This window comes from Malania oleifera, chromosome 3 (assembly GCF_029873635.1).
Source record: "Malania oleifera isolate guangnan ecotype guangnan chromosome 3, ASM2987363v1, whole genome shotgun sequence".
NCBI lineage: Eukaryota > Viridiplantae > Streptophyta > Magnoliopsida > Santalales > Ximeniaceae > Malania > Malania oleifera.
In genome coordinates, this window is record NC_080419.1 from 61,693,647 (window position 1) to 61,719,804 (window position 26,158).

The window sequence follows — 26,158 nt, forward strand, 5'->3', positions numbered from 1 at the left end:
ATTTAACGCTGTATCATGAAGCCCTCTACTTTGAGCAATTATCTTTTTGCTTTAGTGATGGATCAACTAACTAAGAGTATCCAAAATGAGGTTCCATAGTGTATGTTATTTGCAGATGATTTTGTATTGATTGATGAAACTAGGGGTGGACTAGAGGCTAAATTAGAATTATGGAGAGAAACTTTGGAATCTAGAGGCTTTAGGATAAGTAAAAATAAGACAGAATATATGAAATGTAATTTTAGGAATAGTAGGAGGAATATTGGAGATAAAGTTAAACTTGATGATGAAGAAATAAATAGCACTTGTAGATTTTGATACCTTGGTTCTATTATGAAAGATGAAGGAGAAATTGAAGAGGATGTAATGCACAAAGTTAAAGCAGGTTGGGAAGAATGGAGTTCTTCAAGCATGCTTTGTGATCGTAGAATATTTTAAAATTAAAAGGGAAGTTTTATACGACGGCTATACGACCAGCTATGTTATATTGATTAGAATGTTGGGCAACGAAGAAGCAAAATATCCAAAAAGTAAAAGTTGCCAAGATGAAAATGCTTAGATGGACGAGTGGTATGACACTAAAAGATAAATTAAAAAATGAACAAATTCATGATAAGTTAGGTGTAACTCCTATAGAAGATAAGATAAGGAAGGGACGACTCAGATGGTTTAAGCACTTGCAACGTAAGCCACATAATGCGCCAGTGAGAAAGAGTGGGTCAGTTACTGTGAGGGGTAGTAGAAGGGGTAGGGGTAGACCTAAAATAACTTGGAATGAGATAATAAGGATTTAATAGCCCTGAATTTTTCAAAATAAATGATCCATAATCGCATAAATTAGCAGAAAATGATTCATGTAGCTGACCCTCCTAGTGGGACTTAAGACTTGGTTTTGTTGTTGTTCTTGTACTATAACATGAAGCCCAGTAAATATTAATAACTGAAAGAGTTGAATGCAACCGTTCTTCATATAAGTTATGAAAAATAGCATATGGACTTGAGGTAAGCTGCAAAGAGTTACGAGGGGTTTAAAGGAATTTAGAGGAAAAGGGGAGGCCCCCTACCTCTCTTTCTTCAGATGTGGGACAAGTTGAACCCAACATCTCATGCTGCTGTGCTGAACATGGAAATGAGGCTGGTGGTTCTTTTATTTCTTCTCTCTGAATATGTTATTAACTAATGCCAACGAAATTCATAAGTGAATCCAAAGCTCAGTCTGTCGATAGAAATGGCTAATGTTTCAATCAAAAGATTGCTTTTATTTTATTTTTTTGTTTCAGGAGGACTTCTTGTCCTCTGAAGTGTTGTAAATTTTCTTCTATTCTAATATAGTTTCTACTTTTCTCCCCAAAAATATAACATAAAGGATCACAATAAACACCTGTACCAGCATACCTGGATATGAAGACTCAACCATGCCCGCTCGAGACTAGATGCGAGAATTTCAGCACTGACAAAACCTTCTGAAAAATTCAAAAAAGAAACTAATTAGAGACTTAAAACATGCCCTCGGCAATCAAAAATTTTATTGCCATCATAAACATGTCCTCAAGATTCAAAAACTTTATTGCCATATATTTATCTTACCAGTTTGCCAGAGTTGCAAACCATTGTATCCAACAATTGTGATGCATGGAACAGATTTCTGAGGATCTGTAAAAAATTAATGCAAGGAAAACAGCATCATTTCAAACTATACTAAAAGAGCTCAATAAAAGCCATATAGTGATAGCAAACAGCATCACAAAGTCCTCCATTATCACTTGGCCCATGTACTTAAAAAATTGCTTACCCACCTTGAACATTTACAAATTGCAACTCCTATTAGTGAAAATCAGTATCGTTGGCCTGAAAATATAGTCCAATTCTGCATTTTATTGCAGCAACTAGCAAAAAGTGACTCTCCTAGGACAACCCAAATCCCTCCTCCAACAATTTTCTTTATTTTGTTTTCAAAATTTAAAAAAATCTTGAAGAATTTAGGTTAAAGTAAGAGCAATCCCTTACATAATATACTATTTATGACAAACTTAATAAATATATTTTTTTTTGTAATGTGACCATTCAAATTATGCATGAGATTATTGTCATCAGGGTTGTCAAAAGGTTATCATCCATCCACTATTAAAGATTTATGCTATTAGAAGGGGCCATATGGCAATTTGTAAATCTAGAATGGGGATATTGATGCACTTCGAAGTACAAGGGGGTTTCAAAGAATTTTGATTGTTCTTTGATAAGATTCTCTCAAGGATAGCACAGGCCTAATGGGCTTTCAATGGGAAGACGCCTTTACAAGTATTGGCATCAAAAAATAGCTTTTTGCCTATTTTCCTCAAAACAATAAGATGACAATTCCATTCAATTTAATATGATCCCTATCATTTTTTGGCGTGCTAATTAGATGAAGTATCCCTTACTGATTTTCATTATCTAGAAATGAAGTTCCTATCATTCAAATTAAATAGGTCTCTTTCATCAAACTTTCCAAATTAAGCAGAACTTAAAATATTTTTCATGGGCCCTGAGGTTCCATTATGGGATTGAGAATTAGAATTCAATGATAACAAAATTGATATTCTTAATTCTAATGTTGTGTGCCTGCATTAGCTGCATCATGATTTATCTGATGGGCAAATGGCAAAATAATAACAAGGTAGTTGCCTTAAGTTCTTGCATGGCTAGTGGTCCTACTAGACCTTAACATGTCAATAGCAAGAACAACCACCCCAAAGCCTAATTTCTAGACAAGCACAATCCTTCAGGCACATGTTAGTAGCTACATCAGGTGCCTTAGTTGATGGGAAACCTTGAAATTTACACCATACCCCAACCTGTAGTCAACCTGAACCTTTCCTTTTAGGTTAACCTAATAGGAGGGACACCTTTTCTTGTGATGCATGTGGTGTAAAATTTTTAAAAAAATAAAAACAAAATAAAAAGAGTAAAAAAAAAGTGATGCATTGCATCATGATTTATGAGCTTCAAAAAGGAAAAGTCAAAAAGAGAGTCATAAAAAAAAGTGATGTATCACATTACGGTTTAGAGACTTATGGGCATGCATCTATGTCGTTAGGACTATGACATACAGCTACAAGAAAAAAAAAAAAAAGGTTTTTGTCATAATTAAAGCCCAATGACGAAACCCATATAACTAGTCTTAGTACTGTTAAAGGTTATTTTAGTCTTTTAGTATTATTATTAAGTGTGTTATAATGTTAATTAGTGAGAGTTAGTAAGGGTATTATGGTTATTAGAATGTATTTGATTTGTATTATAAATAGAGGGAGATACCTATCTTCAAGTAAGGTCATTCATTTAATCAAAATCTCAACATGGTATCAGTGCGTGATCCAACCAAAACCCTATCATACTCAGCCGTCGCTGGAAAACGCCCTCCTGTCGCTGCCCTTCTCAAATCCACCTGCAGCCTTCATTATTTCACAAAACCAACTATATAGCCAAAAACAGAACCCTCCGAAACCTAACAGTACAAAACCCCATCGCCGGAAAGTGCTCCACGTGCTCCCATGTGCTGGTAGACTGCCAGCAGTCCCAATCCCACGCACCAGCACGTGAGAGAGATTCTGGCCGCCTTTTTTTGACCTTTTCCTACACTATGTTCTGATTCCATCCCTAGACCATATTATCAAGTTGTTGAGCATGTTTTTTACTCAAAAACCCAACCTTTTCCAACCATGCACTCATGGAGATCCATTAATTGTTGTTCACTGTTCATAAAGGCTCGTTTGTGAGTTCTTGGAGCAGTGGCAGTGTTTGTAAGTTGAGTTGTGAGGCTGTGGCAGTGTTATATCAGTTGGTAAGTGGTTTACCTCGTCCATGCTTGTTTCGGATCTTCACATCATTTGTGGTTGTCCCAATTTGTTTTGATTCTCCTTGTTTGACATTGGTGTGGCTGCTGGTTTGTGAGTGTTGGGATGGAGCCTATAAATCCAAAAAAACATGTTCCTTCATCATTGCCAAAGATAACTCAAAAAGTTGAATGGAAAGAATTATGTACAATGGCCTAAGGTTGTTCGAGATATTTAGAAAGATTAGGAAAATCTGACCACTTGTTCAATTTAATCCTTCTATTGAGAAGAGAAAAGAAGTGTGGGTCAGAACGATCCCTTGATTGCATGGCCTTAAATTTGAACGGAATTGCCAAAATTTTTGTTGAAATTTCCGATTTCTGTCACCCTCGAAATCGAAATGTTTGTTGATTTCCATCTTGCATAATTTCCATCGAAATCTCAACGAATCATCTGAAATTTATCGAAATCTCTAAATTTTAGCGAAATTTGTCAAAATTTTAACTATATGATGAAATTTTGTCAAAATTATAATGAGAAATTTAGGAGTGTAGTGAAATTTCTATCTTCACTTATTTTATTTATTTTTTTAAAACAAAAGATTATTACAAGTGCTTTTGTAATTTTATGAAAAATAAACTTACAATAACATTTTATTTAACCATTCATGTCTAAATTATCATTATTTGTATGATAAATAATATTTAAATGATTTATGAATTTCATTTGTATTAATTGAATATGTGTAATGTACATTATCTTACAAATATGTTTGATACACATACTATTTTACAACTTTTCCACCTCATACAAAACATAGATGTATTTTATTTGTAATATATTAGTCATAAAACTTATATTATTATGCTTGTTAACCATTTTTGAAGTTTTACAAAGAATTCCATGCTTTACTACTAATTTCTGTTTTTTTTTTTCAAATCGAAATCAAAATTTCCATCAAAATTTTTGTACTTTTGAAGATTCAAAATTTGAGTCGATATCGAAATTTAAGAACTTGTTTGATTGTTTCCCTCTTGTGGAATTCAGTGGAGCCTCAAATTGCATGAAAGTGCATGCATCTAGATACGTGCAAGGAGATTTGCGATTATGCCAAATTGCTATATTCTAGTGACATTACATGTATGTATGATTTATCCCAAGAGTACTTTCAGTTACAACAAGGAGACAGGCATTGCAGATTATTTTGTACAGATGGAATGTATTCATGAGGAGCTTAATGTCGTGCAATCTATAACCACCGACATTCATGAGATGCAGAAGCAGAGAGAGCAAATGATAGTTCTTCAGGTTCTAGCATGCTTGAGACATGAGTTTGAGGCAGTCCAGTCCTAGATACTTTGTAGTGCAGAGTTCCCATCATTTTCTAATGCCTATTCTCGCGTCCTTCATGCCTCCTTTGGTACACATTTTCCTACTCTTGCATCTAGCTCTAAGAGGACAATCTTCGCCACATAGGGTGATTCTAGTTCTCTACCAAAAAACCGCAAAAGTTATCAAGATGGTTCAAGTGGTCGTGGTGGTAGAGATGGACGAGGTAGGGGCACTCCTTGCAAGTGCACTCATTGTGGACGATACTATTGAGCAGTGTTGGGATCTCCATGGTAGACTTCACGAGTTGCCAATGTAGCCACCACCGACTCCACACCTTTTGGGCCAAGTGGGGGGCAGCGTATTGTATCTATGTCAAAGGAAGAGTATTCCAAGTTCCAGTAGTATCAAATGTCACAACAAGCTTCTCTTCCCATTGCATCTCTTGCCCAAACAAGTAATCCCACAGCATGCCTGTCATCCAATACTTCTTATCCCAGACCTTGGGTTATAGACTCTATTGCCACTAATCATATCACAGGTATACCTAATTTCTTTTCTACTCTTTAGTATCCTACAAACTAACCTTGGGTTCTTCTTGATGATGGATCCACCACTGCTGTCAAGGGAATTGGATCTATAAATCCCACTTCTTCTATTTCTCTTCCTTCGATTTTGTATATTCCCAAGTTTCCTTTCAATCTTACGTCCATCAGCAAGATTACTAAATCCATGAATTGTTCAATAACATTCTTCCCTAATTATATGGTAATTCAGGATTTGAAGGGGAGGAAGATGATTGGCGTAGGACATGAAGTTAGTGGACTTACTCACTTTGAGCTGCTATCTCCTCCACCGCCTGCACTACTATTGCCACACCTCTCCAAAGTCTTTGTTGCCTTGGATCATCTTTCCTTGGAAAAGTTGAAATGTCTAGTTCCTGATTTGAGTTATGTGTCTAGTCTTGATTGTGAGTCTTGTCAGTTGGGAAAGCGTCATCGTGTCCCTTTCGTTTCCCAAGTCAATAAACAGGCTGCAAGCCCTTTCATGTTAGCCCATATTGATGTTTGGGGTCCTAGTAGAGTTATGTCCAAGTTAGATTTCCGGTACTTTGTAGCCTTTGTAGATGATTATTCAAGGGATGATTTGGTTATATTTAATAAAAGATTGTTCTAAGTTATTTCATACATTATGTGATTTTTGTTCTAAAATAAAGACTCAATTTGGTTTGCCCATTAGAATACTTCGGAGTGATAATGCTAAAGAGCATTTTAGGATACAATTCACTACTTATATGACTTAGTTTGCTATTGTCCATCAATCATCCTGTGCCACACTCCTCAACAAAATGGGGTTGCAAAGAGGAAAAATAAACATATACTTGAAATCACTCACCTTATTTTATCAAATGCATGTAACTTAAGTGTTATGGAGTGGAGCTGTAATTAATGCTTACTATCTTATCAACACGATGCCATCCTCTGTTCTTAGTGATAAAATTCCCTACTTCATTATCTTTCCAAATTTACCTTTATTCTCTCTACCTCCTTGTATATTTGGGTGTGTGTCCTTTGTTCATCAACTAACTCCTAGGCAGATAAGTTGGATCCTTGTGCTATAAAATGTATCTGGGCTACTCATATACTCAAAAGGGATATCGTTGTTATAGTCCTACGTTGCATCACTTCTTTGCTTCTGAAAATGTTACCTTCTTGAGTCTACACCTTACTAAACCCAGTCCCTGAGTGCTTCTGATCTCAATAAGTCTCTTCCTTTGCCTAAGCTTCCAGATTCTAGTTTGCTATCCTTGCCCAATCAACCACTTATGTCTCCATGTAGTTCAAGTCCTCCTCATCATCTCGATTGTCCTAATTTGCAAATGTATTCACGACGGCGGCTCCAAGGAAGAGAGTTTCCCCTAGTTTTTACTACCACACCTTTGGTTTCCTCGTATAATGATCATATTTCACATGATGTTCATCCTCCCATTGCTGTCTAGAAAGGTAAACACACAAGTACCCAACATCCCATTTCCAACTATGTTTACTATGACTTCTTATCGCCCTCCTATTATTGTTTTGTTACTACTCTATCATCTGCAGCCCTTCCCAAATCTGTTTTGGAAGCCTTAGCCCATTGAGGAATGCCATAGTTGAAGAGATGAATGCTTTATAGGACAATGGTACTTGGGACTTGGTATCTCTTCCTCATGATAAGTCTATGGTTGATTGTCACTAGGTATGCACTATGAAAGTCAACCCTAATGGTTTTGTGGCTCATGTAAAGGCACGTCTTGTTGCTAAGAGGTATACTCAAGTGTATGGTTTGAATTATTCTGACACTTTTTCTCCAGTTGCCAAACTTACAGCAGTATGTTTGTTCATCTCCTTGGCTACCACTTGTCACTGACCTCTGCATCAGTTAGATGTCAAGAATGTCTTCTTGCATGGTGATCTTGAGGAAGAGGTCCATATGGAGCAACCACCTGGGTTTGTTGCTCAAGGGGAGTTACACTTAGTGTGTTGGCTCAAGAAGCCACTATATGGTTTAAAACACTCTCCTAGAGCATGGTTTGGTTGATTTAGTGTTTTAGTACTTGAGTTTGGTCTTCGACAATGTGCAATGGATCACTCAGTGTTTCATCATTGCACATCATTAGGTAGGATCCTCCTTGTTGTGTATGTGGATGATATGTTATTATAGGTGATGATGATAAAGGTATTCAAATCTCAAATTTTTTCTATAGACTAAGTTTCAAACCAAAGATTTGGGACCATTGAAATACTTCTTGGATATAGACGTATCTAGATCTCGTATGGGAACTATTTTGTCTTAGAGGAAGTATGTCCTCATCTATTGGATGAAACTGGATTATTGGGATCCAAACTAGTTGATACACCCATAGATCCTAACAAGAAGTTCGTGCCGAATATGGGTGATTTGTTGCCTAATTTTGGATGATATCGGAGACTACTTAGAAAGTTGAATTATCTCACATCACTCGACCAAACATATCCTTTGCAACAAGTGTTGTGAGTCAAATTCTGGATTCTCCATGGACAAGTTACTGGGAGTCTGGGACGCAGTAATTCACATCTTGAGATATCTCAAATGTGCACTTAGGGTAGGTATTTTATATCGAGATCAGGGTAACACTTATATTCAGAGATATACAAATGCAGATTGGGGGTTGGGTCACCTTCTCATCAAAGATCCACAACCAAATACTGTATCTTGGTTGGTGGTAATTTGGTTTCTAGGAAGAGTAAGAAACAAATTGTGGTGGCCAAGTCAAGTGATGAATTAGTCAATCACAGTATACAGTTATGGCTCACACTACTTGTAAACTTGTTTGGTTAAAGAATATGTTAGAAGAATTGGGTTTTCCACATTCTCAGCCTATGGAGTTGGTGCGTAATAATCAAGCTGCTCTTCATATTGTGTCTAACCCAGTCTTTCATGAGCACACGAAACACATTGAAGTTGATTGTCATTTTGTTCAAGAGAAACTTGTGTAGAAGCTCATTACTACCACTTATGTGAAGTCCAATATGCAGCTTGCTGATTTGTTTACCAAAGCTTTTGGGTGGGGCTGCTTGTATTAAATTTATACAACAAGCCAGAGGCAAATGATATTTATGCTCCAACTTTTTTTTGGGGGGGGGGGGGGGGGGGTTAAAGGTTATTTTAGTCTTTTAGCGTTATTACTAAGTGTGTTAAGTATGATAATTAGTGAGAGTTAGTAAGGGTATTGAGGTCATTAGAATGTATTTGATTTGTATTGTAAATAGTGGGAGAGACCTATTTTCAAGTAAGGTCATTCATTTAATCAAAATCTCAATGAAAGCCCATATTATCACAATCTGCATGGATGTCCAAAAGCTTGTGAAATAACCAAAATGAAGCAAAAAAGTGGGGCAACATTTTATGTATGGATCTTCGGATCATTCATATTAATAGTTTTGTAGAGCTCTAGATGGGGAGAAAAAATGGGGTGAATTCTATTTGGCACATAGCAATAAAGAGTTAATATGGTTTAAAAAAGAATCCCTAGGGGGGGGGGGGGGGATACTAGTTGGGGTATTAGGAAGTCTTCTAAGAGTCCTTGGAGGTTCATTCCTAAGGTTTATCCTTCATTTCCTTCTCCAACAAATACTAACCGTCTCTCTTCTCATCATAATGATGTGATTTTCTCTTTTCTTATTCTCAAGAAGGATTCCTTTCTTGGGATTTCCACATAAAAGGATATGAATGATAGGGAGGTGGGGGAGTTGTCTTCTCTACTCATTTTACGAGAGAATTGCCATATCTCCAGTAGAAGTGATGGTAGAGTTTGGGCTTTGAAATCTTTGGGGGAGTACTCATAAATCTTTCTTTTCTCATTACTAAGATTAATGTGATCTTTCCTCTTTATTGGGGTGTTTGTGAGGTTAAAGTTCCTTCTAAGATAATTTTTTTTTTTTGTTTAGCTAATGATCTTAAATAGAGTTGACACCAACAATCTGCTGCAGAGTATGAGGCTTTCTAAAGCTCAGTCGCTGAATGTGTTTTTCTGCGGTAATATTTTAGAAGATGTGCTCTTGTTTATTCATTGTTCTTTTGCTTGGAACTTGTGGAACTCTCTTTTTGGGGTGTTTGGAACTTTGGAGAATTATGGGTCTGTCAAAATTCAGTGGAAGATATGTTGACTATTTCTTTTTCTAGTTTTGGGAAAAGTATGGATGCTAAAAGGCCGTGGAGTTGTGCACTTCAGGCTGTTTTCTGGGGAATTTGGCTGGAAAGAAATGTTAGAAATTTTACAGGGCAGAGATCACCAGTCAGACTTATTTGGGAAGGAGTTCAATACTTAGCTTCTTTATGAGCCAACAGTGTTGGCTGTTTTAAGGGTTGCTGTTTTCAAGATATCACCAGAGACTACAATGCTTAATTAATATAATACAGTTTTTCTTTGTTGTTCTATTTGAGGACTAATTGTTTTCCTTTTTTGTCTTCTGCTGCTTTTCCAGGAAGTTTCTTTTACTAGCAAAGAACATGTTGTAGGGCCGTTAATTCAGTAAAGAGTGGATCTAAATAGGGTTCCTCCTGAAAAATTGAAGGGAAAAAAAATCAAAGCATACATATAGCGGAAAATTGTGCTGCATCGGTACTTCCTTCCCAGAGTTGCAGTAAAATGCAGTACTTGGCTAGCGACTCTGCCACCTGAATGCAGCAAGTGTCCATTAGAAACAGGCATGGAGCACAGAATTAAATGCATATAAAATTCTGAAACAAACAAAATTTAAAATGTATTACTACTTTTGATTCCGTCCATGTGGATTTTTCCAAACGAGCAGACTCTGCATCTTCACCTGAATGTGTAAATTGAAAGCCAAACAAAAAAGGAAGACGGAGTTAAAGGCTAAAATTAGTGATTGAAATATTTCAACTATAAAATTATCTCAGGGCATCAGTTTTTATGTTATAAAACATGAAAACACTGTTGTTTAACCCCCCGCGGGGGTGGGGGGGTGGGGAGGCAGCACTAAAAGACAAGCAGCTGGCTGCTTCTGCTTCAATCCAACCTAAAACTGATTTCCACTAAGAATTGTGACAGATTTAGGTGTGTCTCTATCTTGGCTTGGATATTGCCCCACCTTCATCTTAGGCATCCTGCATTCTATTGTGGAGAAAGGGTTATTTATTTCGTCTTTCTTGAAGGCGTCAATTTTCTAATCTCTCCCAAGGATGCAACAATAAAATGCAGCACAGTAGCACACTATTTCAAGTCCTCACATCAATTATTGCATAATTGAGTATCATGATTAGACTAATGATAAGCAACTTGTTAGTGCACAATCCCATGACCCTTCAATGGGCACAAGTCATGAATTTCTTATCATGACATATCCCTGCACTTGTCTTTGGCGACCTTAGAAACAATTGAGGCTTCTTCTAGAATAGGCACAAAATTGGGTTGGTCCCCACATTTAATTGTTTAGATTTTCAATGAAATTCAAGATGATTTGCCAACTACAGGTACTGCAATATCTATTAATGACTTAATTCCTGAAGCACAATTTCTCACTTTTGACCAATAAAATAAAAATCTATCGTCTACACTAGGTTGTCTTAGAGATTCTTCAATAATTGAGCCTGTCATTGAGAATATCCTCCAGATGATTTTTCCCCCCATTTGGCAGGACTTATTGCACAAGCACTTATAGCACTTACCACTTAAAATAAGTGCATGTGTAAAAAAGTGGTGTTTTGCATGTGTTTAAACAAGTGCTTTTTAAAGAAATGCTAAAAAAGTGCCACTTTTTTAAGTTGATTTTGAGAAGCAATCTAAGATTGCTTTTTGGGCACTTATAAGTACCACTGCAGAGAGGCGGTGGCACTTCTATAATTTTTAAAAACCACATGCCTCCTCTCATCTCTTCAGTCCTCTCCATCCCTTTCCCTCTCCTGTCTTCCCAAAGTGCACAGGAACTCTCTTCGCCCCCTCCCTCCCTCCTCCAGCCTGTGCATCACCACCAGTCTCTGAGCCCATCCTGTGCAAACTCCGCCAGAAACCACCTCCAATCACACCAATGCTGCCTCTAGGTCAGTGAAGAACAGACATTGTTGTTATTGTTGTTGTTGTTGTTGATGATGCCTTTGTGTCCTCCATCAATGAGACACCAGCGATGATCAAGGAGACGGTGTTAGTGTCTGCTAAAGGGTCCACCTCATCAAGGATCCAAACATCTTCTGACAGAAGGATGATGCTGTGGGATTGGGTATTAGGGAAGTGAAGTAAAAAGGATGAAGTTGTGAAGTTGTTTGATGATTTGCTTTTTTTAATTTGTAATTTGGATGGTATTGTTAAAAAACATTAATTTAACCCAACATGATGATAATGATGATGATGATGAGGTGCTGTTTAAGTTAGAGTCTAATTTTAAAAAGAAAAAAACAATAATGTTGGTAGGAATTGGTTATACAGAAATTAATAATAATATTACTGCTAATTAGAAATGATATCAAATATTATTTTATTTAAATAGAAAAATTAAAGATGTTAATTAATATAAATATTAATTAATATTTATATTAATAACATTAATTAAAATGCTAATTTATATAATATCATTATTGACATAATTTAACAATCAAATTTTATTTTATTATATAATATATGTTAATTCTTTGCTACAATATAATAATATCATTCCTAAGACAATAATATAGATTTATCTGCATTTATAAAAATATAAATAAAAAAAAGTGAATATCCAACCACCATTTATTTAATTGGCACTTATATTCAGCACTTTTTTCTAACACAACCAAACAACACTTACGACTTTCAACACTTTTCCAGTTCAGATTATCAGCAATTATAAAATTCACCACTTAAAAACAAAACAAAACAAAACAAAAAACTCCTTTTATAAGTGGTTCCATCCATTGAAGATTGAAGATGTGCTTCCATCACCTACTTCTGTTCCCTCCACATGATATTTAATCAATTCTAGTGATTATTGAATATGGACCAGAGGCATAGTTACTTGATTTGCCATTTTGGATTCTAAAATAATTTTTCGTTCGGAAGACTTGCTTCTTTATCGAAGGACATTGGAGCCTTCTACGCCAGTAGACTTCACTATATCCTTTAGTGCTTGTCCAATTTGAAGCTTGCAGTTGTCACCAGTGTTGTCACATTTGGACCATGGTATGGATCATGTGAAGCTTTTGGATGGTGAATCTTCAATGGGAGAATCTATTTGCTACTTTTCTATGGTACTTCGTGTAACGGTCTTAGGCCCAACTCCAGTGAGATATTGTCCGCTTTGGCCCACTAGCCTCACGGATTTGTCCTATAAAAGGTACCTCACATAGTTAAAGCCCAAACCCTCCTTATAAGCCCAAGATCTCCATAGTACACATATGATATGAGACCATGACAGACTCTCCCGTCAGATCTCTGACGTCCTTGTCAGAGTGATCTCCCTAGTACACATCCAATGTGGGACTATGACAAGCTCTCTCGTCCGATCTCTGATGTCCTCATCAAAGTGGCTTACACCTCTGTGTAGGACCCACTCACATGATAGTACTCCCAAGGTGGATTCACTCACATGATAGTATGTACCCCGAGAGTGGCTCTAATACCAAATGTAATGGTCTTGAGGCCAACTCCAGTGAGGTATTGTCCACTTTGGCCAACTGGCCTCACAAATTTGCCCTATAAAAGGCGCCTAACATAGTTGGAGCCCAAACCCTCCTTATAAGCCCAAGATCTCCCTAGTACACATCCGATGTGGGACCATGAGACTTGGGGATGCAATAAGGTTCACACCACTTCCTTATTTTGCTGAATGGTAGACAAGTGTTCTAGATTGTCAAGAGGTCAAGTTTTCCCTAACTAGGAGAATTTGATGGGGAACTGCCTAAGGGTAATTTCGGGCAATCTTATTGTACTAAAAAATTTAGAAGTTTAAGGATTTTTCTATGCTTTGGGAAATATGGATATTTTTGGAATTTTAGTCGCTTTGGGGTTTATTTTGAAATTTTGATTAATTTAGGTTTATGTTGTAATTTTTTATTTATTACCTTTATGGTTTCTTAGCTGCCCATAGATATAGGCTTATGTATGTAAGAAGTCATTGATTTGGGATTAAGTGAATTGCCTAAGCTCTTTCTCTCATATTACTGTCTCTCATATCAAACACACATGGTCTCCCCCTCCCTCCCTCCCTCCTACTTCTTCTGTCTCTCTTCTCTGCTCTCTCTCTCTCGATATAACTCTTCTCCCCTTTCTTTTCTCTCTCCTCTCCCCTTACTCTGTCTAATCTATATGTTTCTCCATTTCTCCTCAGCTGTTTAACATCACCAAGCTAGATGGAAGGGGAACAACAGGGGCATTGTTAAGAACTACTAAAATACTACCTGCTTGTTGGGGTCAATGATTCTATCTTTTTTCCCATGAAAATCATTCGGGAGGTTAGGTTCATTCGAAGATTACTTTGTTTGGAAAAACAAGTCAGGAAGCTATTTTGACAAGCAACAACCAAAGGAAAGAGTGGTTATTCTGACCAACTGATACTGCCTCTGTAAATCTTCAAATGAGACCGCCAACCACTATGCTGTACCGCGAGTTTGCAGGGAGTTTGTGGGGATGGATGTGGCATGTGTTGGAATGGTCAGGTTTTGAGAAGCAGACCCAAGGAGATGGGGAAAGTCCCTCAACATGTCTTTTGGCAGATTTGGTGTGAAAGAAACATAAGAGATTTTGAAAGTAAAGCGGTTTCCATGCTGAAAATTAAAGATCTTACAGTTCATTCTTTAATTTTTTGTAACTCGGGTTTTTCGTCCCAGAACTCATTGACAGGTTAGGGTTCTTTTACATCTGAACTTTTTTGTTCCTTTTACATGTGTAAAGCACCCCCTAGTTGCTCCATGAATACAATTAACCTTCTTACTTATCAAAAGAAGTATCCTACTGAAACCCTGGTCAATGTATCACTGATCTTTTTTGCTCCTGTAGAAGACATTATTAACAAATCTGCTGAGACCTGAAAACAAATAACATTATATGGAGAAGCATTTACCTGAAAGGTAGACCACAAAAAGTTTCTTCTGCTTTTTGGCTTCAATAATTGCTTCTGAAATAGAACCTTCAAACGTGAACGAGGAGAGTGAGCATTCCATCTGTTTGACATGCAGATACACACCATAATGAAACGATCCTTTCAATCCATATGCAGAACATCAACAGTAACAACAACAACAACAACAATAACAGCAGCAATTGATTCTGAAATAGAACCTTCAAAGGTAATAATGGATAGAGGGTGTTCCACCATCTGACATACAAATACAAACTATAATGAGACTATCTTAACAATCCATATGAAGTATATGGCCTCCGCCACCACTGCTGCTACCACCAACAACAACAGCAATTGCTTTAAAGATAGAACCTTTATATGTAAGAGAGGAGATTGTGTTCATTGGTTTGATATACAGGTACAAACCATAATGAGATAGTGCTGGCAATGTCATATGCAGCACAACAACAATAACCATCGCCTCACATAGATGTTGCTTTTGATGAACCTTCTTGATATTATTCCCTCTTATAATAGTTTGTCACGGTTAATTATATCATAGAATTTCCTTTTTTATCGACAAAACATAATGAAGCAACCTTAACAATCTCATATGTAGCACAACAGAAATAACATAGCATCTGAATGGAATATTTAATTAAGAGAGGAGATTTGACTGTTCCATTTGTTTTTTTGACATGCAGATACAAACCATAATGAGAGAATCCTAAGAGTCTCACACGTAGCCCAGTAACAACAGATGAATTATGGCAACAAACAAATACTGTTATGCAATGATACCAAAGGGTTCAACTACAACAACAACAAAAGTATATAGCCCTCCATCATAGAGTCAGCTCTACGTAACCTTCTCTACCATTCTACTCAATCCAGAGCAACATCCTCCCAAAGTTGGAGAGTTGTCCAAAATCCTTTTTTACTACCCCAATATGAGTATTTCTAGGTCTATCCATCCCTTTTCTACCACCTCTAACCTCAATCAAATTACTTCTTTGATAAACAAAGAGATTTATTGAGTGAAAAATGTAACACCCACAAGGATTCCCATGCCATTGAGGATCTGAGGAGGGCATGATGTATGCAGTCTTACCTCCGCACTTGGAGACACTGTTTTTGATGTGACAACCTTAACATTGAATCAAGACAAATAATGGAGATACAAAATGGAGGGGACATCCTCCAAACAAATAAGAAATCAAAAAAGATAAAAAAAAAAAAAAATGAAATTCAACAACATCACAAAGTTTATACATCAAAGTTCACCAATTTCTCTACAAATCAAACAAAGAGACACATCTAAAAAAACCACTTGGCAAAAATCAAAGCCAAGAGAAGACCACCCAATAACAACACTAGCAAGAGTGACACAACCCTTTTAAAGGCTCTCACATTATGCTTCAACTAGATACAATACCTACTCACCAAAACACACACATACACCCCTCCAAGAACCGGCATTCAACAAGTTACATTTTCTCATTAATGCATTATTTAGTCTACGTCATAATTGTCCAATTCATCTTAAATGCCCTTCCCTTACCATATATTCTTCAAGTGCTACTTCTAACTTACTGCGTTTATGTTCATCTATTACATAACTTTTAGAATCATATCACTCACCCATCTTAATCTACACTTACTTTTGTACAAATTGTTATCTTTCTCAAAATTTTAAAGCTTTTGATGCAATATATAACATGTTTTCTAAATTAAAAAATATGTGGACCTTGACATTGATGAAATTTCCTATTTGTGGAAAGTATTTAAAGTTGAGTATTTATATAATCTCTTAAAATTGTCTAGGAAAAAAACTTATTTTATTTGTTCATTGTAACTTGTGAAGATTTAACAAGCGGGACAATTTAAAAATGTGATGTTGCTCATAGACAGACCCTTCGCCGACAACCCTCGCTGCTTCCCTTTGTCATCTCCCTTCGTCGACAACAATGGAGGTTCTCTTCTCGAGTTTTGACCAAAATAGAAGACCCCATTTGACGTCGCCTACCCTCTCACTCGAGCAGTCCTTTGCTTGTCCTCTCGCCGCAAGACCTAGTTCTAGACGAACCTTCTTCCTCTTCTCTTCTCCTCAGCAATACCTTCATTATTAAACATCATGCTCTAGGCCTTCCTCTCTAACTGTTTCCTCAACCTCGCTCTCTGCTTTTTGGTGCTCACAAGCTTCCCAATGGTCGACTCTATGACTAGTTTGCAAGCTTCTCTTTGTTTTTCTGGTTCATAAGCTTTCTCCTACTCCGCAAGCTTCTTTGGTTCACAAACTTTTCTTTCTAATGAACGCAAGCTCCTCCAGTTCAAAGCTGGCCCTGACTGTTTGTTGGAAGGCCTTTTTCTCTTGTTGACCTTACACTCACTCGAAGGCTTTCTTCTGTTTGTTCACTGACTGTCCTGACAAGATGTCGAGGGATGGGAAGCATATTGTGCTAGTAGAAAGGTAGTCCTTCGACCTGGTCTTAGAAGGGGGTAGTTCTGATTTCCTTAGAATCACAGAATACCACATGGAAGAAGGATCTCTATCTTCCTAGAGATGGAAGAATTCAAATGGCTCTTTGAATCTTGGGAGGAATCCTATGCTTTGAAAAAAGTCATTCCCCAAGCAACTTCTTAGTTTCGTCGAGCAAAGAACAAGGATAGAACCCAAACTTTGCAGTTGAACTTGAACAAGTTTGGGAACTACCTTGCCCTTATGAAGACCAACAATGGTGGTTGGAGAACCCTTGCATTTCCAGAGGGGTTTGAAGCCAAGAGATGGAGGAGGATCTCCTCCTTGGCAGCTGAGTTGGGCCACCATCTTTTTTCGCCCACAAAGAAAGTTTCAACATCTTCGGTTGTTCAAAGAAAGTTTCAACATCTTCAGTTGTTCAACAGGTCGAGAAGAAGCCTAACAGATCAGCTCCCTTGTGCCCTTGCCCTCCTTTTGGTAAACCTTTGAGTCTATTTCAGAGTGGTGGCTTGACACCCAACTCACCGTTGTGGGGAAGACAAGTAATCTCATATGATCCTTCCCAAGTGTTGCGGGGGTGATGAGTTGTGATGTAGAAGACTCTTTTGATTTCCTTTGAACACGATAAAGGCAAGCCCAAAGCCTTTGTCTCATTTGAGGATGTTGGAGTGGGCCTTCGCTTGGGCATTAGAGCTACAAATATGGGGATTTTTTTCGGCCTTGCAATCTTACTTGACTGCTCAAAGTTCAAACCCAACTCTTTTTCTCCCTTTAAGCAACATGACAGTCCTTCTGAAGCTACCAAAAAGTTAGTCTACTTTGGGAAGGCTGTCCCCTTTTAGGAGACCTCCCCTCACAGGCAGCTACAACTCAAGAGGAGATTGTTCTGGAGTAGGAACCCCCCTAAATCTCACACTAATGCTGAAAGACTAGCCCTTATTTCAACCCCTAGCACTGGCTATGACACTTTTAATGATGATCCCAACTTTGAGGATTTGATTGATAGACCAAGTTTTTGGTACTTTGAATGACTTGGACTCAAACAACACTCACTTCAAAAATCAAGTATCTATTTGGGTTCTTCGGAAGTAGAAATCAATAAGAAAAACCATAGACGTGTCCTTCAAAGGGTTTGAGGGCAAAGTCTTACAATTGTTTGAGGATGTTGAAAGAAATAGAAGAGAGGAGATGGGAAGTAATCACAAAAAACTATTGAGCATTATCAAAAAGTTGGGTACCAATCTAGAATTAAAGTGCTTGGAATGCACAATGAACTATGGAAAAATAGGAGGATACTCAAAAACAGCAAAGGCATGCATCAATCGAAGCCCTTGTGTTAAATCATGTTAAGGAAAATCATTTCCTGGAACGTGAGGGGTCTTACAACAAATCCAAAAGGAGTGTTATTAAGTCCTTTCTTAAGGATTGGAGGAGTGATGACGTGTGCTTGCAAGAAACTAAGGAGGAGATAGTGGAGCAACTCTTGACCTTTTGGGCCGAGATGCTTGTGATTTAATACCCCTTGGAGCAGTAGGCAACTTAGGGGGTATTCTTGTCTTGTAGAAGCCTAGTGTTATGGAATTATTGGACCACTCAACTCCGTCTCAATCTCCTGTTTGTTCAAAAGCACAAATGATGACTCCTAGTGGATTTTCACAAAGGGTCTATGGCTCAGATGAAGGACCCTCTAGGTCTCTTTTTTGGAATGAGCTCTTTGAGATCAAGAATAGATGGGATGCACCTTGTATTGTTGGAGGTTATTTCAATATGATTGTGTATTCACGTGAAAGAAGTGGGGGCAGCCTTGAGACAAATAGCATAAGAGAATTCCTTGACTTTATCAACGTGAATGTCCTTATTGATCTCCCTCGCATTGTTGGCAACTTCACTTGGTCCAACTCTACGAAGCCACCTTCCTTTTCAAGGATCGATAGGTTTCTAATTTCGGTTGAGTTGGAACTTCACTTTCCTCATGTGAGTCTGAGTCGACTTCCTAGGCCCATCTTATATCACTTCCCTATCACCCTATACTCTGGGGCATTAAATGAGGGCCATCCCCCTTTTGCTTCAAGAAAATGTGGTTAAAGCAAGATGGTTTAAGGGAGTTAGTGAAAACTTGGTGGTCCTCTATTCTAATCATGGGGAAGGCTAGTTTTGTGCTTGTCTTGAAAGGAATTTTTTTTTTAAAGGCTAAAGATATTGAATAGAAACACCTTTGGGAATGTCAAGCAAAAAAGACAGTTATCCTTAATGGCATCAAAGAGCTTGATGAGCTACAAAATTCTTTCATCAGACAGCAAACACTCATCGTAGAAGTAACTCCTCATCCAACATTGAAATTGGGGAAATCACCTTAACCAGGGAAGAGGATTTTAGGAAAGGTACTTGTGATTTCTATAAAAACCTTCACACAAAGCCCAAGACTTGGAGACCTATAGTGGATGGCATCAATTTCAAATCTCTCAGTTCTTTCATAGTAGGGTGGCTTGAGAGACCCTTTGATGAAGTAGAAGTCCTCCAAGCTTTTAAGAATTGCAAGGTATAAAGTGCTTGGACCAAATGGTTTCTCCTTGGCTTTCTTTCAGGCTAATTGGAGCCTCCTCAATCACAACATGCTAAATGTGTTCGAGGAGTTTCATAAAGCAGAAAAATTCATCAATTGCATCAATAACACCTTTGTCATCCTTGTTTCGAAGAAAGTTGTGGCTGTTAACATCAAGGATTTTCGCTCCATTAGCTTGATGGGAAGCATCTATAAAATCATTGCCAAAGTCCTAGCTAAGGGGTTCAAAAAACCAATACTGGAAGTCATTGGTCACAGCATGCTTTTGTGGTTGGGAGACAGATTATGGATCCTGTTGTTATGGCTAATGAGGTGGTGGATGCCTATCTGAAGGAGGGAAAAGGGAATAATGCACAAACTAGATATGGTGAAAGCATTTGACCATATCAACTGGAATCTCCTTCTTTATCTCCTTAAGAAAATGGGCTTTGGGGAGCCCGATGTAGTTGGATAGCTCAATGCATCAAAACCCCAAGCTTCTCAAAGCTTATAACTAGTTTCCCTTCTTATTTCTTTCACTCCTCGAGAGGTTTGACACAAGGAGATCCCTTGTCCCCTTTTCTATTTATTTTGGTTATGCAAGTGCTTAGCCTCATGCTGATGAAAGCTACTGAAGGAGGGATCTTTAGAGGTCTTAAGGTGGGCAAAAATGAAAGGCTTAAAGAAGTTTCTCATCTTTTTGCAGATGATACTATTATATTTTGCAAAAATGAGTCCCTTCATATCCTCAACTCTTATGCATTTTGTTAGGGTTTGAGGCCATCTCAGGCCTAAAAGTGAACCTTGTTAAAAGCGAGCTCATTACAATTGGAAAGAACACCTGTTGGGGGGGGGGGGGGGGGAGGGGGGGGGTTGTGCCTTCTTTGCTGGTCTTCTGGGTTGCAAAATGGGATCCTTTCCCATTAATTACCTCGGTCTCCCACTTGCAACCAAATTCAAAGACAAAGGAGTCTAGGACTCTATTATTGAAAAGTTTGCAAGATGGAAAAGAAATTTCTTATCAAAAGGACGAATCTTCCAATTTATTTCATGCCCATCCTTCCGTTACCAACCTCAGCCGCTAGGAGATTGGAAGGAATTCAGAGAAGATTTCTTTGGGGAAGCTTAGGGGAGGAGTTTAAATATCGCCCGATTATATGGAGAGTGGTCAACTAACCTATTTTTTCGGGAGGTTTGGGGTTGAAATCCCTCCTCACTTTCAAAAAGGCCCTCCTCAGGAAGTGGGTATGGAGGTTCATGAAGGAAGAAGACCACTTTTGGTGGGATATTATTGTTTCTAAATATGGGCTTGGGCATACAATGCACAATAGAAGGGAACTCTATGGAGTGGGAGTTTGGAAATTCATTGGTACAAGATGGGATATCTTTTCCAATTTGTGACATTTCAAGTATGAAATGGGGCCAATGTTTACTTTTGGCATGATGTGTGGCAAGAGGGCAGTAACCTTAGAGCTGTCTTCCCTTCCATCTACAGCTTGGTCGTGACAAAAATGCCCTTATCATTCATCATCTCCAAATCACTGATCAAAGAATTTTCTAGAATATTACTTTTACTAGGAATGTGGCAGATTGGGAACTTCATGCGCTCTCTGACTTTTACAAAATTCTCTATAAATTCCGTTACCAAAACATCCCCAACAAACCAAAATGGGCTTTGGACAAAAATGGTGTTTTCACTGTTAAATCTTTCTACAAGAAACTCTCATTGATGGAAAAAAATTGCAAAACATTGCCTTGGATTCACATTTAGAGGACAGCAATCCCCTCAAAGGTAGCCTTTTCTGTTCGGGAGTCTGCACATGGAAATATTTTAACCCTTGACAATCTGCCAAAAATAGGGCTTACAGTCACAAATAGGTGTTTTCTTTGTATGGCTGATGCAGAATCAGTCAACCACATTCTTCTCCACTTCCCCTGGACAAGGAACTTGTGTAATTTGGTTCCTTCCTTGACTAGACGGCATTGGGGTTACAGAAAAATCATTTGGAGGGGAGATTAGGGCATCAGAGCCAGCAAGGAAAAGCAAAAGGCTTTGAACCTCATCCCTCACGCCATCTTTTGGTGTGCTTGGAAAGAAAGAAATAAGAGAGCCTTCAAAGATACAACTACTTCGATTCAGACTAGAAAAGACCAGTGGATTGCTGCTGTCTTCAGCTGACTTAGTGGGCAAATGTTCATGATCATAATGTAATCCTTGATGTTTACAACACTCTAAAGAGTGGTAGATGTTTTGTACCACAGGTTGGCATCCCCTTGATGCCTTGCTAAAATAATTTTCTCTTTACTGATCAAAAGAATAAAAAATTGTCTGAAAATATGTACTGGAACATTTGTTAGTGATTTTTCAATAGAGAAAAAAATTAAAAGAAATTCAAAAAAAAATCTATCCAAAATTAATTCAAAAAATCCTTTCTCAACCCATTTCCATCATAATTGTAGACATTTTTTTTTTTTTGATAAAAAAGAAACTCTAGTAGAACAGCAAGGAGAAAAAAAGTACAATGAAGAGAATAAGGAGTCCTCTAACCGAAAAATGAAAAGAAAAGAATAAGATACAATCAGCTCAATAATGCCACCTAATCACAGTTAACATCCTCAAAGCAACAGCCCACACTAAAAGCCCAAAGGGAAATACTGCACCCTATACCCCAAAGTAAAGATAGAGACAATCTCTTACCAGAAAAGATGCGAGCATTCTGTTACAACCAAATTCCCCATAAAACAAGAAAAAGAGCACACCACCACAAGCACCCAGCATACTTGCCCTTCCCAAGACCAATAAGTGAAATATTTAAAAGTTGCTGCACTGACTTTGGACACACCCTAACTTTGCCAAGTACTCCAAATAATTTACTCTACAGGATGCAAAAACAAATGGGGAACATTTTTTAACTACTCCTGCACAGAAAGCACACATTTGAGACAAAACCTTTGAAGGCCTCCTACCCTACCAGATTGTTGGTGTTAAACTCTTTTAAGGGCCACCGAGCACCAGTCAAACAAACGCCCTTCCCTTGGAAGGGGCTTCAACCTCCCATCTGCATAAATGAAGAGAGAAAGACACATCAGACTTGACAAGGTGGAGGGAGAAAGATAAGACTTCCACAAATAACCACTGGAAGAACCCAAAACTGATATACTACAATCACTACTGCTACAGATGTGATAGTCCTCCGATACAAAAAGCAATGAAGAAAGCTCCTCCAACTTCAGATCATCCAAATCTCTTCTAAAACGAAAAATATGCAAGAAAAGGAGTAACCATCTGGAATTCAAATGGGGAAATTGCTATTATTGAGAGAAGAAAGACGATAAAACCAGCAAAGGCACACAACACAGAATCCCACAGCCAAACATCCTCCCAAAAGTGAATATGGTTTGTTACCTCTTACCAATCTAAACTTTGTGAAAGGAATAAAGAAAAGGGACCTGTGAAATGAACCTCCAAGGACTTTATGACAAACATCTGAAACCCAAATTAGGATCCCATCCATTCACCTGCAAGATGAACTTATAACTCTCGGGCCTATGTCAAAGGGAGCTTACCTCCAAGGGAAACTGCCACAACCATTCACTGAAAAGAGCAATGTTTTTAAATACCTAATTACCAAGACTTATAACCCCCTCCTCCGACTTACACGCAATCTCCCACCAAACCAAATGATCTCTCCTCTTCCATACACTTGACCAAAGAAAATCCCTCATAATCCTCTTAAAGCTTTTGAAATACGCCAATAGAAATCCTAAGGTTCTGTTTGCCATTTCTGTTTTTTGTTGAAACAGATTATGACAACGTGTTTGTTTACATTGCCTGTTTGGTATCGTTTGTATTTTCTGTTTTCTACTTCCATTTTCGTACAATGAAGAGGCAAATTATGAAAAGGCATTTGTTTACGTTGTTAGTTTTCTATTTCTATTATCAGTTTTAGTTATTTGTGAAAAAACTGAAAACCAAATTTTATGATTTTTAATTGTTTTGGTAACCTATTGTCAGATTTTTTTTCTTTTTTATAAACAAAGAAATTTATTAGAAGAGAGCAGAATGTACAACAGAAAATGAAAGAGCTTTAAATTACATAAAAATTTGACAAGATATTTTTAATTTCTAGAATTAACTGTTTTGGATTAAATGATTCATTTTATAAATACTTTTTAATTGAAATTAAAAATAAAATGATCATAATTTAAAATATAATTAAACTAAATGTCTACAAAATTTCAAATAATTAAAAAAATAACAAAATTTATTTATAAAATACTTTTACTAAATTCCAATTGTCATATACAACAAGATAGTTCTTGTAAAGTGAACTTTGAAATATAATAATTAAGTACAATAGCTATAAAAAATTTTGTTTTTATTATAGTATTTTTTATTTGTACCATTTTGTACTTTTATTAATTTAATCATATCTTTGTAAGATGCATCAGATCACATTATGCCAAAGGGAATTAGATTCAAAAGGGAATCACTAGAATCATTACCCACCAAGGCAATGCTTTTAGGCACCAAATTTCCAATCCGAAACCCCACTATTCTTGGGCCTAACCTACCTTTCCCAACTAAAAGGATGCCCTCTCTCAGCAAACCCCACATTCTCATGGCTAGAAACAAAAAATGCCTCATCAACCTCCTCAACCAACCAGGGAATCCTAACAAAGAAAGATAATATCATAATATAAAAGTATATGAAACAAATAATCCAAATCATCGTAACATGACCCCCAAGGCAGAATAAGACCCCTTCCAACAATCCAGACTCCTACTCTCACTCAACAATTGAGTCCCAAAAAGGCAATGCTTTAGGATTGCCTCCTAATATGACACCTATGTAGCTAAGAGGTGGTTAACCACACAACTAGCCATCCCAGAAAACTGAGATAAAATCCCCTTCGATAACTAAGAGCTATCAACATGGTCTTGCCTAAATTAATCTTCAACAATGAAACCTTCTAAGACACTCACAAAAGCACAATCACATTAGGCAAAGTTCACTAGGTCATCATTTGAAAATGTTTCATAAATGAGAAGCAACACACAAAAACCCACCCTAGCACCCATCACCTCACCTCTATCCACCACGCTAGTAATCATCTTACACAATCATCAGCAACACGTGTGAAAAAAAAAAAGGGTAATAAATCACCCTATCAACCGCTCTCGAAGCTCTAAACCAAGACTTAGGCTCACAGCTAATAATTTCAGCAAAAGATGAGGACAAAACATCCATTAATCTGCCTCCTCCACCCATTACCACAATCCTTCTCCAAAACTCTAACTTTCAGAAAATTCAATCATACACCTTAAAATCTAGCAAGATAGTTCCCTCCAAAGGTGACGCCTAGCATCATCCGCTGCCCCCTTAGCTACTAAAGCAAGCGGCTGATGTTCCCCGGAAAAAGAACTCCATAAAGGAGTTTCTTACATACCTATTACATTGCAGCCATTTGTAGCGGTTCACCTTTTATTTTGTTAGTTGCAATTCATAATGCCCATGTGATCAAATATATGCTCTAAATGTTACTTTCGTTATCTCCTCAAGATGGATTCACTATTTTTTTTCCAAAATACTAATTACTGAAATAAAGTTCATCAGAACTAATTCGAATTAAGTGGATCGCTTTGATTTATCCATCTTTCTAAACATCTAAATCAAATTGACATGCGGAACAAGCAAACTAAGTAAACCGATCAGAGTTTTACGAAACTACAAAACCACGATGGAATTGGAGGGTAAAATTTTTGTAAGCCCAAAATTCGGATAATTTCTAGCAAAACCCAAAATTGTACGGAAAAGAACCGAATAAGACATAACGAAGCTTCGAACCTTCCAAATTCAACTTGAACTCTTCGATTATGCGTGAAGTGTTCTGAAAATAATTCAACGTGAAAATTCTTTGAAAACGAGCAAAGCAACAGGACCTGTCCGTGCAAGAGAAAGGAGGGTTTGGTCGGCGATGCTGGTAAAGGGTAAAAGACCTATCATCCCACGCCACAAGAGTCCAGTAGCGATCATTCAGAATGGTTATAAAAATCAACTATCAAGCCACTGAAAGCCGCCCGAACGTGCCACGCTAGGATACTGTTCATTTAGATTTATTGCATATATGTTGAAGTCTAGATTTTGCTCATGCTGCTCTTATGTATTCTTTAGTACAAAAGAATACATACATTTTACCCCACCATTCTCTTTTTTTTTTTTCTTTTGGACTACGCACCAGGTATCCACATGTCCGTTTTGCGGTCTACATGACTAATCCTGCGCTCCTTGAATTTGATCCCACAACTCCAAAAGGAGAGTAAATTCAGGAGTTTAGGGGCAGAAATGAGTCCAGAAGAGTTTGAACACCTGACCTCATGAGAGGCACTCCCGCAACCCACACTACCACCTGAACCACACCC

General features: G+C 37.6%; 1 protein-coding gene across 26 annotated transcripts in view; it reads right to left on the reverse strand.

The window, feature by feature from the left end:
- Positions 1-25,891, reverse strand: part of LOC131152283 (plant UBX domain-containing protein 11) — a 47,205-nt gene extending 21,314 nt beyond the window's left edge. For 3 of the 26 annotated variants that reach the window (XM_058104090.1, XM_058104079.1, XM_058104086.1), the window contains exons 1-6: positions 25,584-25,863; positions 14,714-14,813; positions 10,437-10,489; positions 10,259-10,340; positions 1,588-1,653; positions 1,396-1,463 (exon numbers count right to left, since the gene is read on the reverse strand). In XM_058104090.1, coding sequence (XP_057960073.1) covers positions 1,396-1,463; positions 1,588-1,653; positions 10,259-10,340; positions 10,437-10,489; positions 14,714-14,813 — 369 coding nt within the window. In that variant the 5' untranslated portion in view covers positions 25,584-25,863. Of the gene's footprint in view, positions 1-1,395; positions 1,464-1,587; positions 1,654-10,258; positions 10,341-10,433; positions 10,490-14,713; positions 14,814-14,931; positions 14,969-22,706; positions 22,794-25,583 lie in introns of all 26 variants that reach the window. The other 23 variants (XM_058104088.1, XM_058104074.1, XM_058104089.1 and 20 more) reach the window with 20 other exon arrangements.
- Positions 25,892-26,158: the final 267 nt, after the last annotated feature.